Genomic DNA, 19217 nt, shown 5'->3' on the forward strand with positions numbered 1-19217 from the left:
TACTCTTTTTTTTTGTTTGTTTGTTTTGTCTTAGCCATTCTTTGATAGATTTTCATTGAAATCATAATGAAAGGCCAACTTCAGCTCTAAAAACTTTCTCTTCAAGCCTTCTTTAGTATGATGTGCTCAGCCTGACAGAGGTGGAGTGCCCACTCCAGGTCGGGGAAGAGCTGCTGTCCCAAGTGGAGGAGTTTTAGTATCTCAGGGTCTCGTTCATGAGTGGGGGGAGAGTGGAGTGAGAGATTGACAGACAGATTGGCGCAGTATCAAAAATGATGCAGCTGGGCTTGAAATTAAAGCTGTTGATTAATCAGTCAACCTAAGTTCCTAACCTGACCTGTGACCACAAGTTCAGGGTAGTGACTGGAAGAATTAACTCATGATACAAGCGGCTGAATTGAGCTTCTTCTAAAGGCTGCCAGGGATGTCCTTTAGAAATGTGGTGAGACGCAGGTCAGATCAGGTCAGGTGTTCAGAGCAGGGCCGCTACTCTTCCACATCGAAAGGAGTCAGTTGAGGAGGTTCAGGCATAAGGGCAGGATGCCTCCTGGATGCCTGCTAGGTTTGTCGGGCATGTCCTACTTGGTGGAGGCCTCAGAGTAGACCCAGGATACATTGAAGAGATTACATCTCTAAATGTCACACTGTGGTTTAAATAAGATGGTTCCAGTGCACTTTTTCTGCACAGATATTATTGGTGTTGAAATACTGTGCAAAGCTCTGATTGGCTGGGAATGATCAATTAGTCTGGAATGCTGCATTCAGCAATGCTTTTATTAAATAATAAAAAAAAAATGCAATAAAGAAGTTGTATCTGTAAAAAATAAATAAATGGGGAAACATGTTGGGTAAAGCTGCCAGCTGCAGTAACATTTGGAGAACCCCTGAGCTGGAGCATCACCTAAATGGCTCTTGTAATACTTATATGGCAATATTTAAAAAATTTTAGAGACTTACCTATCTTTAAACTTTGTAATTTCCTTTTTGCTCATTTCTGTTCCGACCCTGGGATAACCTGTAAAAACAGTGGCAGTATCTCCCTCACTTTCACCCTCAATATAATTGAGGTGAATCAATGGTGGGTACAATCAGAATTTTTTTTTCTTTTGCTTTTTTTTTTGTTTTTGTCCCTAAAAAAACAGATCAGTTAGTCTAAACATAAACACCTCAGTTCAGAGTAAGTCAGATTCTCTGGCTGAATTGTTAAAATGAGGGCAGGGTTTTCTTTAGACCTCTGAGACAGCAAGAAGAAATGAGAAAGAGGAAGTTTAGGCAGAGCCTGAGGGAGTACAAGTGATGTAATGAGCTTCTGTCCACTTTATAATTAAAAGTAGTGGAGTCCAATAACCCGTGTACAAACCCCCATGAGTGTAAATGTGAATTAGACCTGCTGTTATCAGGGGTCATGATTTCAGGACTCTCATGAAGGCACAGCTGTGTTTGTGTGTTCATGTTCTTGTGTTTCTTTCTTTCTTTCTGTAAATTTCATCTCGTTTTATTTACATTTCATTTTTTTCTTTTCTTTTTACAAGATATCAATTCAGTTTATATAGTTTTTTAGAAAAAAAATAATTCTGTTCTGTGACAGACTGTGCAGAGTGTACCCTGCCTCTTGCCCTATGGTAGCTGGGTGGGATAACTGGCGTGAAATTACTCAATTGAGAAGATTACAAATGCTATAGATTAGAAAGTCTTTACAATTGGAGCGTTCCTAGATGTCAAAAAAGCATTTGATACAATCAATCATGAAATAATAATCAATAAACTGCAATGGGATGGGATTGGGGGGGAGGGGGGGGGGGGTGCACTGATTTTTGAAGTGACGTGAAACAATTTGTGTGTTGGGAGAATATTCCTCATGTTTGGACATGGCTCAGAGAAGAGCTGGAAAGGATGTGGAAGATGAAGGTAACAGTGGTCCCTGTCATAATCGGAACACTCGGGGCAGTGACCCCCGAGCTGGGGGAGTGGCTCCAGCAAATCATTTATATATTTATATATATATATTATTTTATATATAAAAATGTTAAAGAAAAAGGGAAAAATATGAAAATCTACAAATGACTGGATGTAATAAAAATAACTAAAAGGTCATAAGGAATGGTAAATCAGTAGGTGAATTAATTCAATAAATCAGTGAATACAGAATGATCATAATATCAACCCACCTTATATGTCCAAAAATAATCTTAATTTATTTCTTTAGGCAGATTCAATCCTCATTAGCAGCAGGAACTTATGCTCAGTCTATAGCTGCTTCTTTCCAGGTAATGGGATTAAGGTTTGCTTTCTGTTCCTCAGTACTGCTGACCCCGGCGAGGAACCTTCGTTTCTCAGATGTGGATCACAGCTCTGCCCGACTTTCATGGGACTCTGCCTCCAGGAAGGTTAAAGGCTACCGCGTCATGTACGTCAAAACTAATGGAGTCCAGACCAATGAGGTGAGAGAACCCTGCAGGTTTCAGATACTGAGGGCACTGGTTATCACACGTGTCAAAACTTGTTAGAGAGGGAGTAGTTTAGTGTTCAGAGACGATTGTGGCTAATGGTGCCCAATACTGCTAACTTTAGCATGAAGAACAAACCAAATCACTGAGAGGAAAAAAAAAATTGTTGTTTGGCCCTGTGTCTTCAGGTGGATGTTGGCCGGGTGACAACCTGGCTGCTAAAAAATCTGACGGCACTGACAGAGTACACGGTCGGTGTCTTTGCCGTCTATGATGAAGGACAAGCTGAGGTTGTGACGGACAGCTTCACCACAAGTATGAACTATAATCACTGTAAACAGACAGTTACTATCAAAAATATTGAACTTAATATAACATTTCTGAAATGGTTTTAACTGTTGGTGTTTGTTTAGCTGTTGTCCCGGACCCACTGGATCTGAGGAGTAGTGACATCTCCACAGACAGCTTCAGGGTGTCCTGGGATCACCCAGCATCTGATGTGGTGCTTTATCGACTCACCTGGACACCCACCGAAGGAGAAGAGAGCAATGATGTGTGTGTGTGTGTGTGTGTGTGTGTATGTGTGTGTTGGGGGGGTAGTAGTATAAGTTTCTTTTAAGCCTGCACAATTCAAGATAATCCCTTGTAGTTTTGTACTGGAAACTTTTAATTTCCTGGGAGGTTTTCTGAAGCGCCATCCCTTAGGACTGAATGCGGTGATTTGACAACAATAACTTTCCTTATTCCTTATATACAGTTATAATGGTCAATGCTAAAATTAAGCATGACCAAAGTTTCAAATAATAGAATTTTGGCAGTATTTCATATGGCCAAATCATGACTGTGGGCCAAAGGCTTAGGCTTCAGACTGCTCTAAATATTATGTTTTTTCTACTCTTGGCTCTGTGTCATAGAGAGGGGATATCCTTATATGATCATATCACATAAGTCTGGCTAGGAGCACCGAAGCTCTAACCACCTTCTGTTCTTCAATGGCTGAAACAAGGGTGGCTAAAATTGCCTCATCCAGACAGTGGACAGACTGAGGGGCTGCACCAGGCCCCTCAGTCTGTGTGAGTGTAAGGATTATTTTGCAGTGTGCAAAGCTATTCCAGCATCTTTCTTCATCAAAATATGGAACTAGAAATGAGCAGCTCAGATCCTTTTAAACACTAACGAAGGTCCTGCTTCCAGCACAAGCATGTTTAATAACCGTGTGCTGTCTTTGTTATCGTCGTTGATTGACAGTCATTTTAAACAAGATTTGATAAGCATGAATCAAATGATTTCATTAAGATATGAAGTGAAGCAGAAGTGAAAAAAAGATTAAAAAGTCGGCTGTCTGATGTCTCTCACTTTGTCACACCAGTGAATCTCTCTGGGAGATAATCTCTGAGATACTAATGCCCAAACAGGACATGCTTTCAGTTCCTTCACCTCTCCATTCTTCATTTGCTGGCTTTTGTATGTCTTTTGATCTTTGTCTAAACTGACTGTGACTTCAATTTTGTGTACTTTGTAGAAAGAGGTTTATTGGAAACTCTCTTATAGTTGCATGTTTTTAAAACTGTTTCTTTTTCTATAAATGTATTTCAGATATACGTGTGGCTATTTAAATCAGATTTGTTGTGTCCTTCTGTTTCAGGTTTTGGTGGATGGGAAGATTAATACCTATCTGATAAAAGGACTCACCCCCTCCACAGAGTACGAAATCCTCCTGGCTGCCATTTATGGGAATGAGTTTGAGAGTGATGAGGTGATCCTCGTGGAATCCACTGGTAAATTCACACTTTCAAGTATGTTGCTTTGGCTGCTTTGTTGTGTTCATTACTGAGACTGTTTGTCTTCTGCCTGCTTTTATTCTCTGATTTTCATCTGTAAACCAATCAGAGGCATCAGAGTAAACAAAGATCAAAGGATCCTTTAAACTTTGTGAATTAATTAATTAGTCAGATCAGATAAATATTTTTGCATTTGATTTTCAGCTGAAAGAACGACCACCATCGCTACGACAACCACCACTATAGCAGGTAATTAATCTAAACGGCTCTGATGAATTGAAGTAGTGGTTCCATGCTGGTGAAAAAATTGTAATAGATGATCTGTAACCTGCACGGAAAGGGGGATTGTGGTCAATCAGCACCCCTGTAGATGGATGTGGAAGTGCAGAAACTGTCAAGCACTGATTTGGAATTTGTATCCATATAATGACAGCTGCTTTATAGTGAAATGTGTGACCATAACAACGAGGCTTTGGATTTCTACACTCATGTACATTTCAAAGCTGGAACAAACAGAATGGCAGTTGTAGAAAAAAAATGTTTCAAGAATTTAAGTTATGCTATAAATGTATACCAACATTATAAGAGGAAGATTAGGAAACTGTTCTGAAAATCAGATTACAAGTTTGCTCGTGCTATTTCACTGATAGCATTCGTAAATCTGTTCCTATATCATCAGAAGGAAGGTGCTCTGATATACTTTTCTGGGGAAAAGTTTTGATATTCAGAAGATGCTGATGTGATATGAATATCAGAGCAAATTAAATGCCAAAATGGTGACATTTTGATACCATAATTTTTGTGATATGCTGTGACAGTTTTATGCTTCAGTAAGTTGATCTTTGAGTCAGGGATCTGCAGTGTGAGTCTCACCCTGTCTCTGATCCTTCAGCTCCTCGTTACGGTGTGAGAAATATGAAGATCAATGAAGAAACTACCTTCAGCATGCGGGTGTCCTGGCAGCCCGTTGACCCTGGAAATATTCGACATTATCGACTGAGCTACGTTAGCGCGAAGGGAGACCGAGCAGAAGAGACGGTAAGGCAGACAAAGAGAGAGATTTTGCTTAATAATCACCTTAAAAATTAAGGGACATTTGAACGGCCTGCAACTGTGTGTCTATCCTCAACGCCCGTTTTCTCTTCCCAGCATCAACACTGAGCAGCACGTTACTAACGTCAACCAACAATCAGCTCCCAGAACACGAACACCATCTAAAAAACAATTAAAAACTGATGTGTAAAGAGAGTGATGTGCTTCTCATCCACCCACAACAATTATGCACTTGTTATGATAACACCTCCCCCTCTCATTTAAAATATATATATACATCTCTAGTGGCAACCATCACAATCACACCAGGTGTAAAATAAGCCATTCTTTATTCGTTTATTTATTTGTTTTTGGCAAAAAATTCAGCTCAGTATGGAGTACATTTCCTGCTGCAAACCATAGTAAGCCACATTTGCGTTATTCATTTAAATAGAAAAACTACAAATACATGCAGTATTTAATAAGACCAGCCACAACAATATTTGTGTCCACATCACTAAACCAATACTGGTAAATATCAACAGTTGCTTTTTAATGCCAAAAGAGGCCTTTAGGTTGTGTAGAAGACTTTTAGATGACGCAAGAGAAGTTTAAACCCCAGAGCACATTTATTAGATAATTTAGTTTTTAATTCAGGTCTGGCACAGATTGTGGAAGTTATAATAAATGTTCATGAATCTATGTGCACATCATTTGTTCACTGCAGCAATATGGAGGTAGAGATATGAAAGAGATGTGGAAGGTGTTTGGGGAGCAATGGGATGGACAAAAGAGTGTCAGTCTTCAACAGAAGGAGGGAGGGAGATTATTGATGAAGACAATGGCAGGCCCTCAGATTAGAAGTCCTCCGTGGAGAAAAAGACAGTGCTACTGAAGTTGATGGCATGCCTTCAGAGTCTAGTTAAGGGGAAGGGAAGAGAGCAGGAGGAGGTAATGATGATGAAAACAGTGGCAGACCTTCAAAGAGGTTTTTTTTTTTTCCTTTTCTGGAGTGAGGTGCAGAGAGTCTGGCAGGTTCTGCAGTAATGAGCAGAGAGTGAAATAAAGTGAGTGAGGGTGGAAGGTAAAGACAATGAAGAGTTTTATAGAAAGCAATTGCCATGCTCGACAGGCATACATTAAAATAAATAAATAATGGAGGTAAAATCATTATCTGAAGTGCCAAAAATGTCTAAAGGAAACTAAATATTATTTTTAATAACTTTCCAAAATTCACTTCCAAAATATAATAAGAAAGTTTACTCAGTTTCTTACTCTGTTTCTAACAGAACCCCAGCACCTGTGGTTTTGTTTGTAGAACATGCTTTTATGGTCATGGTGTATGGCTCAAATAACTGGTCAGGATTTTGAGCATAAGCACAAAATCCCAGTTTGGTTTTTGTCCAATCCCAGTTCAGCAATAATTTAATTAAAGGGGAAAAGGGGCGTTGATACTTTCCACAATCCTGAAACACAGGATGGAAGCAGGAACTGGACGGTGCAGTAAAACTGTAAGACTACTGTTTACCAACAAGAGGAAACCTGAATGTGGAACTCCTCAAGGTTTTCAGACAAATATTTAAGATATGCCAGAAATCCATCTGATTGCTCATGACTTAGTCCTTAACCCCTCAACCTACTACACAACAGACTAATCTGGGTGGGGGAATCCACTTTGAAAGATAGCTGCAGTCAAACAGTAATCAAGGTGAATCTTTATGGAGTCTGCTCGGCAACTGATAATAAGTTCCTCTCAAATCTCTAATTTCTAATAAAAGAAGCTTCATCTGCATTTCAGTGACGTAAACATTTTTGACAAGAAAGCTCCTGTTAGAAGGTAGACACGCTTACAATGGAATTAGTTTTCACAATAAAAGACAGAGAATCATAGTTCCAGATAAACTCCCAGATTCCCTTTCTTTAAAATCCAGGATTGCCTCACACATTCCTAAATCAATTACAGAAGTTAAGAAAGGAAAATACACACATACTATTAAATACAGCTTATATGGTTTTGTCTCTGCTCACTGTCTGATATGAAGTTTAATTAATTAATTAAATATTAGTTTGTGATAAATGCCTCTTTGGTATTAATAAATGTACAGTATGACTTCAAATGTGCTTTTCTGTGTTCTGTTGTGTTTTGCCAGGTTAACAAGTGTCAAATAGCTCAAAAACTGTCCCATTTTTTGAGACTTTTGTGTTCACTGGTGTGTCTTTTTGTGTGTTGGTTGTGCTGTCACCACACCTGAGGCTGACTCTGGACACAGGTCCTGCCTCAGCCTTTTCATCCTGACAATAAAGAGCCACCAGCTGCTCACACCAGCAACTTGTTAAATGAGATCTCTTATCAAAGCGCGAACAGCTGTGGCCTCTGTTTGGCAATCCAGTCAGGTTATGAATCATCAAGTGCTGTGCTCAATAGCTACTATTTAGATGTCTATCTGCTGTGGTGGTGGTTGGGGGGCAATTGCAGGCTTCCTCACCTGTTCTGTTCAAAGTTTCACAATGTGGTTCTTGGCTGCAAGGCAGAACAAACGAGACATGTCTCACTTACATGTTTTTGAAATGTGTTATTATCCCACTTCATCTTCACTGATGGAATCTAGTCTTAAAGTAATGATCAACTGCATGTTAGAACAAATATGAGGCTAATTAAATTGTGGATTTTAGTCACAATTTTATGCAAAGTGCCTTTCAAACAGACAGTTCTGCATCACAGATACATGCAGAAAAAAAGAGAATTATGCTGTTAAAGACTTTCCTTGGCTTTTTTTTTTTTTTAGCAACTTTTGAACCTTCCAGCTAGAAAAAAGAATCATATATAAATACCATAACAGGATTAAATAATCATCAACAAGTTTGTGTGTGTAATCGCCATTTTGGCCTTTTTAGTTTTTAAATACTGTGGATGGAAAATTTACCCAAGATGTGTAGATTTACAGTATTCTGGTTTGTAAATGACAGAGGAAAGGACTGACTAAGAACAAATCATCTAATCTTGCTTGTCAACATTTTAATCATCAAGTGTTTGTCTTATGCTGTGCTGACTGTCACTCTTCTGCGACTGATGGATATAGCTGCAGAGTAAGGATTTCCATTGTTATTACCAAGTGCCAACCTCCTGGGCAGAAACATGAAGCCACTGCAGAAGTACTAAAAACTGCAATTCCTCTTCAGACTGGCACCACAAGTCAGTCAGTCCCCAATGACTCCCATTTCAAAATGCCAAATTTCCTGACATGGGGAACTGTAGCCAATCAGTGACTGCTGCACCGTGACTTCACTGAGTTGGTGCTGTTGGTACCTTTTTGAAGCATTTAAAATCACATTCTCTGACAAATGCTATGTGACCTGCTGTGAGGCACAGACCATTCAAGAAATTTGTGCTTCATTTTTAGTGAGTGAAATTCTAGTGTTTTATTGGTCTGTTACTTAGTTGTTATCAGTGTTTTTGTGGTGCACCCACGCATTTTACGAATGCATCTTAACACCAAGCTTGCTAGCCTTAGCTGATAACGCTGGTGTGCTGGATGCATCAAATAAGCTGTTTTTTGTGTTACCCAGAACAACTTTATAAGGTTATAACTTGGTCGGATTCCTTCCCTCTCTTTGGATCTGTAGTGAGAATTAATGCAAAGGTCTCTACAAGCTTATAAATTTAAAAGTTAATGGTTCAGTCCATTCAGATAGTTCTGTCACTGCTGTACCATATGATGGTGTCTACACCATAGCCGTAGGGTGACTGAACTCTGAAGCCATCTGTCCACAGACAGCTGTGATGCTGAACTCATTGAAGCTCCATTATTTCCCTGTACCGCTTCATTCAGCGTGCAATAAACCAAAGCTGCCGGGCATCAAGAGCAATTCCACTCTGTGTAGGGTTTTGGTTATTTGGTCCAGCAGGTAAAAACTTAGCCACAGGGGGCTGAAAGGTTTTAGGGATCATGTTTTCATTTTCTTAATCTTTACACTGTGTGCTAAAAAGCCAGCTCTTATCTTTGAGTTATCATCACTTTATATAAAACATAAAAAGACATAAAAAAACAAGAAGACTGATGTGATTTTTCTTAATGAATTTGAATTGTCTTTGTGTGATAATCTTAGCCATTAGAAAATAATAAATGCAGTGTTTTGCACTGAACCTTTAAGCCATATCATAATGTTTTCTTTTTTTTTTTTTTTTTTGATCTTTGATTCATGTCTCAATTGCAAGTTTTAGCTAATGGGAGCTGTTTAGATTTAAACACCATGAGTGTGGTTTCATGAGGGAGAAATCAAACACCATTTCTTTTTAAATGTGGACTTTGGCATTCAGTAGAAATGTTCTCCTTTTCCAGCTGTGCACTAACTGCTCATTTATGTCCTCTGATGAACTTCAAGTTTTTTATTTTATTTATTTTTTTTGTTAAGACTGGTCTCTTTCTGCTGTTCATTGGTCTTTTGACCAATGCCTTTCACTCATTTCCACATTTGGTCTCACACAGTCTCCAGTTTCATGTCTTCAGGAGCTATCAGCAGAGAACCTGTGGTGAAGGCTCCTTGTGACTTCACTTGAGCTTGAAGTTCAGATCAAAGACTATTTTAAAGATGAACATAACCTCAGTGATGTCAACCATTGCTGTAAAGTTGGGCATTTTAACATAGGAGTGTATGAGGAGTGTTCCTCCAGTGGCTACTTGATAGCTCCTTCTCTGCTTCATTTTCAGCCTGGAGATTGCCGCTTGATTGACAACATAAGGAAAGCCTCCCCACTGGGCAGTTATTTGGTTTTTCATTGTTGCGTTGACTTCCAAAAATTATTAAAACAAGGTTACTGAGAATTAAACATTATTCATTAGTTGTGCCACATTGTTTGGTAGTGACACAATGCACCCCCTTTTTTCACTCCTCGACTGGCTGTGGTGTGTTTAGCTCAGTTCACATTTATATATTTATATTCAGCTGCACTATAATCCACTGTTAAAAAGATATGTTTTAGAGGAAAATGTTAAATCAATGTATATTTTGTCTACAGTCAACAAATAATTGTTCTGTAATTTCAATACTGACCAAAATATTTGTCTTTATGCCTTCATAGGGCGAGAGGCAGGATATCTCCTGTACAGGTCGACAGCCTGTCGCAGGGCCAACACGCTTTTCCTTTCTGGTTTGACTATTTTTGGGGAACATGGCTTTACAGTTTAGCACTTGTCTACCTTAAACTGACTCCTGTCGGCTGTGTAATTGACTGTCTGCCCTGCAGTTTCCCTTCAAACCTTGTCGTTCCAGCAAAGGTAGCTCAAACTTAATATTCTAGACCTGCATGGAGCCTCTGTCAAAACAAGATTGTGTTTATGGATCGCATCAATACTTTATGAGACCACGTTTGCATTTACAAAGAGGTTGGAGTAAGAAAAGGAGTGCAGCTGCAGTTGGTTTATTCTGACTGTGTGACACTGTGACAGTTTAGAGACTTGCTGCCTTTTTCATCAGACTGGGCTAAAATTGATTTGTCAAGGCCCACAGTGTTGGTCTGACTGACATGTATAAGATTTTTTTTATTTATTTATTTTTTTAGAAAGTGGAAGATTTGCGGATGGAGTCAAGCTAGACTGTACATGCTCAGAATGCAAACTGGCCCAGCAGACAGACAGACAGATGGAAATAGACGGGCAGACAGAAAGACGGTGGTGGAGCGAGTCTCAGGAATCTGAAAAGAGCTTAACCTTTAAAGATTTCTCCTACGCACAATATAACAATAGCATTGCTTACCTGGAGCAAAATGAGCTCTGTGTTCAGTCATATGTAAAATACTTCTAAACATTTTTCTTTATAGGTCTGCATAAAACATTAAAAGCATGCTTTAAGCTGATCAAATGACAGAGGAATCTCTCTTTACTGTATCATAAGGCTTGGCTGAAATAATATGTACTGTATACTGAGAGGTTATTTGGCAACAGCAGAGATTTAGCTCTACAGCTTTCACTGAAGTAGCTGTTCTGTTGCTCTGACTATTATAAAAAAAAAAAAGATTGTGAAAAGCCACTTTATTTGTCAAGATTTTCTTTCATTGCCACAACCACACAGTATCATCCTTTTTAGTTTTTCTATAAATTGTGCCCCAATTGGATTTTGTGCAAAATTACTGTCATCATACATAATATAGATAGGTGCCATACAGTTTAATAAAAGAAAGAGTGAAAAACAGGGTGATATTTTGAGATGAGCGTGAGGAAATGAGCCAGAGGTTGTACAGACTAAAAATTAAGCGAGCGAGCTCCACTGGGTTTCTAATTCAAAGGAAGAAAACAAAAATAAATAATATAAAAGTCACCAGATAAGTATAATTTATGAACAACAGATGTGGAAAGACAAACAAAGGTGGAGAAATAAACAGAGAGAAGCAGAGATGAAGACAGAGAGAGGAAAAGATGCCCACAGGGTAAAAAACTAGATTAGATTGTCTTCACTGTGGAGCTCGGTTTGTGCGCAGGTGAAGAGGACACCTGGACACAATTAACCTCTGCAGCACTTGAAACCTCAGAGTCCACTGCAGCGACTCTCTCTTGTTCACCTCTATTAAAAGGCTAATACCATTTTTTTGGTACTTGGTGCTTTACAAATCTTAATTCTCTTTGTTAGCTCATTTTTGAATCCAGCCCTCTGAGGCTGATGGCTCAGAGGGACCCAACATATTGGATACCACATAGCTGCAGGAGTTCAACGAAAGGAGTATGAAGAAAAAAAAAGATATGAAAATAAGCATTTGGACGGGAGCCTCAGCAAAAACAGTTGAGACATTATTTGATCTAACAGGGAGCATATGTGGTGTAACATAAATGAGAACCAGCTACAAAAATGCGTAGATCAACACAAGTTTAATATTACAAAGCAAAACAGGAAAATTTTAACCACAAGCTGTGGAAAAAGTTTCTTATTCTCTTGCGCTTCAGGAGATTAAATAAACAAAGTCCAGTTCACATGTTTGACTGACAGGTGAACTTTGGGAAGTGAAATACAGCATCAGTGCAGTGAGGCTGAAGATGGGGAAATGTCTAAATACTTAAGACCAAAAGGAAGACATCAACACCTTTGGTTGTCTTTCAAACTCTTATATTTTTGTGCTTACAGAGGACAGTGCCCACTGGTCAGAACAGTCTCATTCTGCAGCCTCTGCTGTCAGATACACAGTACAAAGTCTCCATCACTCCTGTTTACCCTGAGGGAGACGGACCGACAGTTGCCGAAATGGGACGAACGCGTAAGTCATGTTGATGTTGACTTTGTTTGCTTTTTGTTTTATTCATTTTTTACCCTTCCTTCTTTTTAAGTTGTTTCGTGTATCATGTTTAATCATTAAAGTGTGATCAGGACCTCAGAGTTCAGCTAAAATTCCACTCCACAGCACCTAATCTGCTGTCAGTCACAGACTGTGGAATCGACCTGCTGGATTTCACCTTCACGGTGAAAACATACAAATTAGGCCAAAGGGGAAAAAAAACCAACTCTAAAACAATAAAGACAAAGACAGTTTTGATTCAGTAAATGATACATATACAAGGTGAAAATACAAATTTTTAACTTATGCAGCTCTGGTCATCAAAATCAAAAGCCAAACCTAATTCAGATTTGGTCCTTCAAGGCCATTTCCTCGTGCACCTCTGCGCTCTTTTCAGGTTTCGTGGTTGTTGTTAAGCATCCTTTTCCGGAAGTCCTGTTCTGACCACTCACATGTGTGACAGTCGGACCCTGGAGAACAAATTCACAGCACACAACCCAAACTAACAAGCAGCAGTGGCACTCATGATCTGATGCCCGGCCTGGAAACCGAACTTTCCTGTTTGGTCTCTGGGTCATAGATGGAGAACCAACTCTCCTTGTTTTCCTCGAGTTAGTTTAACACAGAAATTGATGTTTGCTAATTCTCAAAGATGCAAGACAGCAGCCAGTGGTCAGACTTAATAACAAAATAACAAAATCTGTTCAAGTTTTTATTGTTTTTGCTCCCTTATTCATTCAGTTATTATCATGTCTGATTGTATCAAACCTTTTTCTACATATAATTAATTGTAAGTCAGTGTGGCTCAGATTTTTCTGCTTCTAATGTCCAAAATAGTATAGAAAAAAAAGAAACATCTAGAGGAAAAACATGATGGTCTCCTCCCAGCTGACTGCAGGAGTAGTTTGTTATAGTTGGACAAATAACCCCGGCTGGGATTTAAAAGTAGAGCTGAGAAGCTGCTGTGGATCAGAGTGCCATACTTCTGACCCTCTGATGCACTCTGACATCTTTTTGCTCTGATCTCCAGTAGATTTGTGCTGCTGTAGACAGACTAAAGTATTATTGGAATTGTGCTGGGAAAATCCTGTCATGAGGGTAAAATGACAGGACAGACAGAAAGCAGGATGGAAGTGAAAAAAGGAACAAAGGCAAGAACGGCATGAAGAAAGGTCTGAAATGTATTTTGAAATGTTTTCAAAATACTTCTTACCTCATCATTTCCCCCTTTAATGCTATTTACTCCTCACATAATATATTCATTGGCATGCTGTGTTTTTTCTTACTGTGGGCCAGCACTGATATTTTAACAGTGGCTGGACAATAAAAAATAAACAGGTCAGTGACCATTCAAGAGAACAAAAAGGTTGCATTGACTTTTATCTTAAAGTACCATAGCTATTAAAATAGCAAGTGTAACAGAAAAGTGTAACAGAATTTCTTGCAACAAAGGGCCCAATACTATCTACTATATAATTCATTAAGAATAACTCGAAATAGGTAATGTGTTGATGCTAAAATCAACCACAAGCTTCTTAAACAAAGGATTAATTCAACATAATGTAAACCAAAAAGCTAAAAGCATTCTGGGAAATAACCAGCATAAAAAAAAGACTCCTGAGTAGGTGAGGCCAGTTCTTTGAGACAGGAGGTGCTAGAGAGGACTAGCAGAGGAGAGCAGGAGATGGGCCGAAATAAAGCAATACTTTTGTATGCACTTAAAAAGCTGCTGGAATGCCAACACGAGGGGAAAAAAGATAGAACATCAGTGATTTGGAAAGGTTTTGTAATCAGCCTATAATGAGGTGCTGTGTGCATCTACACACATCAGGCATGTTTGTGCATCTTTTTACCTGCTAAGAGGGAGAATCTGTTGTGGGTGACATGAGGATGAAAGAGGCATTTCTGCCCACATTGGCTGTCACTTTCTTAAAGTCTCATTACTGTGAAACAAACACAACAATTTAAGAGAAGTGTTTAACGCTCATCTTGTTTAGGATGTCTTGTTTGCTCAAGAAACTGTTGCCAGAGGGTGAGTGGAAAAAAAGGCCCAATGGAAAAAAAAAAAAGATTGATTTATATTTTAAAGTTTAAATTCCTGGACAAGATATGTTGATTGGCTGAATAAACAATGTAAAAATAGTAATGTCCTTGTCAATGTATCTTAGATAAAAGTTAGTTATCCATTATTTTATATTATTGGATTGGAATATTGAAGCTGATGCTTTATTGCAAATAATCAGCTTTTTATTAATATTTATAGCAATATCTCCATTAATGAGTATTTAAATACAACTGTAAAAAATAGAAACCACAGGTTTGCATACTTTCTACCTAAACCAACCTGTAGATCTCAGCAGCTCATTACACCTGAGACAGTTTCAGGTGAGCAAAAAGAGATAGCATCCACTCCATTTCCTTTCCTGTGGAGCTGAAGACAGAAATATGCGGGAAGCTTTTTTTTTTCCTCTTTTGTTAAATATGACAGAGCGCTGCTGTGAGTGCACCAGCGGAGGCTAATGATTTTCTCTACTGCCAAGTGAATTACAGAACAAACACTCGATTTTTAGTGTGGAGGAAACTCTAAATTTAAGGCATTCATCTTTCCACTCTGTCCCATCATGTATCCCCCGTGCAACACATTACACACATTAGCAGACGCTAACGACGGTCTCCATTTTTTAAGTGGCAAGCCCCCGACACCTGCTGATGATGAATGGATCCTGTTAGCTACTGAGGGATGAGATGATCGCCCAGGGAAGAATGATGGGGAATGCAGAGAGAGAGGGGGATGATTGCATTTTTTTAAAGTGAAGATAGATGATGTGACAAATGGACCCTGTGTAATCTTGGGATTTGAACCTATGAGAGATGGAGTGAATGTGGAGGGATGCATGACAGGGAATGCAGGGAGGATGATTGGGTTTTCAGCCTCAAGCTGAAGATAGATAATGTGACAGAAGAGGCAGATTAAGCTGAGCGTTTGATCCACTGAAGGATGGGGTGATCAGTGAAAGACACATTGGGGTAATAAGAGAGGGTGGTGGTGGAGAAACCAAAGATAATGTGATAGAAAAGTCAGTAACAACTTGAACGCAAAGAGGTTTAAGACAGAGAATTAGAAGATAATTGATTTTCGTAGCCTCAGTGTGGCATATATTGTGACAAGGAAGAAGAAGAAGAAGAAGAAGAAGAAGAAACAGCCTTTATTGTCCCACAGAGGGGAAATTTGGGTGTAACAGCAGCCGCAGTTATTATAAATATAAGTAAAAATATAATAATTCACACTAAGAAAAGAATATAAATATATATAAAATCAACAAACAATATTAACCTTAATACTACTAATAATAACACTATATACAATGTACATGATGTGCCTGTGTGTTGAACCTTAACAGGCCGGACTATTTACAGTATATTATATATTATCCTACATTGTGTAGGTTATTGTGGTTTTTGTTGGGAGCAGTGATGATTATAAAGTCTTACAGCTGCTGGGAGGAAGGATCTACGGTAACGCTCCTTTGTGCATTTAGGATGCAGCAGTCTGTCACTGAAGGAGCTCTCCAGCTCAGCAACAGTTTCATGCATGGGATGGGAGACCTTGTCCATCAGTGATGTTATTTTGGTCAGAGTCCTTCTGTCTCCCACCACCTGCACTGAGTCGAGAGGACATCCTAGGACAGAGCTGGCTTTCCTGATGAGCTTGTCTATCTTCTTCCTCTCAGCTGTAGATAAGCTGCTGCTCCAACATACTGCTGCATAGAAGATGGCTGATGCCACCACAGAGTCATAGAAGGTCTTCAGGAGTGTCCCCTGCACTCCAAAAGACCTCAGCCTTCTCAGCAGGTAGAGTCTGCTCTGACCCTTCCTGTAGAGCGCATCAGTGTTATGAGTCCAGTCCAGTTTATTGTTTAGGTGAACACCCAGGTACTTATAAGAGTCCACTATCTCAATGTCCACTCCCTGGATGTTCACCGGTGTCCGTGTGGTGGGTCTGCGCCTGCGGAAATCCACCACCAGCTCCTTGGTTTTAGCGGCGTTGATCAGGAGGTGGTTCCGCTGGCACCAGTCCACAAAGTCCTGAGTCCACTGTCTGTACTCTGAGTCATCCTCACCTGTGATGAGGCCAACTATGGCAGAGTCGTCAGAGAACTTCTGCAGATGGCAGCGTGGGGAGTTGATGGAGAAGTCTGCAGTGTAGAGGGTGAAGAGGAACGGTGCCAGCACAGTTCCCTGTGGGGCCCCCGTACTGCAGACCAGCCTGTCAGAGACACAGCCCTGTGTCCTCACATACTGTGGGCGGTCAGTGAGGTAGTCCAGTATCCACTCGGAGATGTGGTGGTCCACTCCTGACAGTTCCAGCTTGTCTCTCAGAAGTCCTGGCTGGATGGTGTTAAAAGCACTGGAGAAATCAAAGAACATGATCCTCACAGTGCTTCCAGGCTTCTCCAGGTGGGTCAGAGCTCGGTGCAGGAGGTAGATGATGGCGTCATCCACCCCGATGCCAGGCCGGTAGGCGAACTGCAGCGGGTCCAACGAAGACGACACCATGAGGCGTAGATGGTTGAGGACCAGCCTCTCGAGGGTCTTCATTAGATGCGATGTCAGGGCTACCGGCCTGTAGCTGCTAAGATCCTTTGGATGTTTGGTCTTTGGTACCGGTACCACACAGGAGGTCTTCCACAGTTGTGGTACTTTCCCCAGCTTCAAGCTCAGGTTGAACATGTATCCCATGATGCCACACAGCTGATCTGCGCAGCACCTCAGGAGCCTGGAGCTGATGCCGTCTGGACCAGCAGCCTTTCGCACCTTGATCTTACGTAGCTCCTTCCTCACATGATGAGTTGAGAGGGACAAGATGGAGGTGGGGGGTGGGGGTTGTGAGATGGAGTCCTCAGAAGTGAAGGGGGTGGGTGATGGCTGAGAGCTGAGAGGTGTGAGGTCCCAAGAAGAAGAAAGGTTGGCAGTCATTAAAGATGGTGGGGCTGACAGCAGGGGGGACTGGGCTGGGGGAGGGGTGGGTGGCTGGTCAAACCTGTTAAAGAACTGGTTCAGGTTGTTAACCCACTCTAAGTCTCCCACAATCCTAGGGCTTGGTTTGTGGCCTGAAATTGAGTTCAAACTCCTCCAAACCCCACTGATGTTGCTCTGCTGTAGCTGGTCCTCCATCTTCTTCCTGTAGATGTTTTTTCCATCCCTGATTTTCCTTCTCAGATCCTTCTGCACGGCTCTCAGCTCCTCCTTATTTCCTGATCTAAAGGCTCTCTTCTTCTCCTTCAGGAGAGCCTTTATTTCGGAGTTGATCCAGGGTTTGTTGTTTGAAAAACACCGTACCCTCCTGGTGGGCACAGTGTTTTCCACGCAGAAATTTATGTACTCAGTGATGCAGTCCGTGATGCTGTCGATGTCCTCCCCATGAGGGGCACAAAGCTCTTCCCACACAGTGGAGCTAAAGCAGTCTCTCAGAGCTTCTTCAGTCTCCTCAGACCATTTCTTCACTGTGTGTGTCACAACTGGTTCTCTGTGTACCAAGGGTTTGTACACAGGCTGGAGATGAACCAGGTTGTGATCTGAGCCCCCCAGGGGAGGCAGAGGTGATGAGCTGTATGCCTCCTTGATGTTGGCATACAGTAGATCCAGTGTGTTGGTATTCCTGGTGTGGCAGGTGACATACTGGGTGAAGGTGGGGAGAGTGGAGGACAGGGAGACGTGGTTAAAGTCCCCTGAGATCAGAAAGAGGGCCTGTGGGTGCTGTGTTTGGAGTCTGCTGGTAGTAGCATGGAGGACATCGCAGGCTGCAGCAGCGTTAGCAGAGGGCGGCACATACACAGTTATCACAATAACATGTGAAAACTCCCGAGGAAGATAGTACGGCCTCAAGCTAACAGCGAGCAGTTCAATGTCCTTACTGCAGAGCGTCTCTTTGATGGTTAGATGTCTGGAGTTGCACCATCTATCGTTCACAAACACAGCCAGACCCCCGCCCCTCTTCTTACCACTCTCCTTGGTTCTGTCGGCACGGATCAAATGAAAGCCGTCCATGTTTATGTGTGAGTCCGGGGTTAGCTCGGTTAGCCACGTCTCCGTCAGGCACATGAGGCTGCTCTCCCGGTAGCTCCTTTGATGTCGCGTTAGCGCCGCCAGCTCGTCCACTTTGTTGGGAAGAGATCTCACGTTTCCCATGATGATGGACGGGATGACGGGCCTGTACCTTCTCCTCTGGCAACGACGACCTATGCCCGCACGTCTCCCGCGTCTCTTCCTTCTCAGTTCGCGGGGAATATCGAGTCGTTCAGCAGGAGTAGGCACAGCGGAGCACCCGATGGAGAACAGCTGGTCCCGAGAGTAAACAATAGGAGTGTGGCCACTCTCGCAGTCTCCAAACATAAACACCATAAAAAGGGTAAAAATCAAAAACAAAGTTTTCCAGAAAAAAGTCTGCTCCATCATGGGGAAAAAGAGCAGAAGATACAGAAACACAAAAACACATCTAATACTAAACAAAATGAGAAAAAACACGAAATGAGTGCGGAGCTGCTGAAACTGGCTGCCTGCTCGCGCGGCGCCGGAAGCGGAACTCGGAAGGAAAATGAATAAGGAACGATTTTAAGAGACAGAAGGACGATTTAATTTGGGTGATTTTGATTTTCATAGAGGAGAAGCAGCTTTGAATCTGTGAGGAGAATGTAA

General features: G+C 41.0%; 1 protein-coding gene across 1 annotated transcript in view; it reads left to right on the forward strand.

Annotated features, from left to right (window-relative positions):
- The window catches only part of col14a1b (collagen, type XIV, alpha 1b), a 223001-nt gene that overhangs the window by 102115 nt on the left and 101669 nt on the right, over positions 1-19217 (forward strand). The window contains 7 exon segments of the mRNA XM_030741811.1: positions 2302-2441; positions 2636-2762; positions 2861-3000; positions 4093-4225; positions 4433-4477; positions 5121-5266; positions 12374-12503. Of these exon segments, the coding sequence (XP_030597671.1) occupies positions 2302-2441; positions 2636-2762; positions 2861-3000; positions 4093-4225; positions 4433-4477; positions 5121-5266; positions 12374-12503 (861 nt within the window).

This window comes from Archocentrus centrarchus, chromosome 11, assembly GCF_007364275.1.
Source record: "Archocentrus centrarchus isolate MPI-CPG fArcCen1 chromosome 11, fArcCen1, whole genome shotgun sequence".
Taxonomy (NCBI): domain Eukaryota; kingdom Metazoa; phylum Chordata; class Actinopteri; order Cichliformes; family Cichlidae; genus Archocentrus; species Archocentrus centrarchus.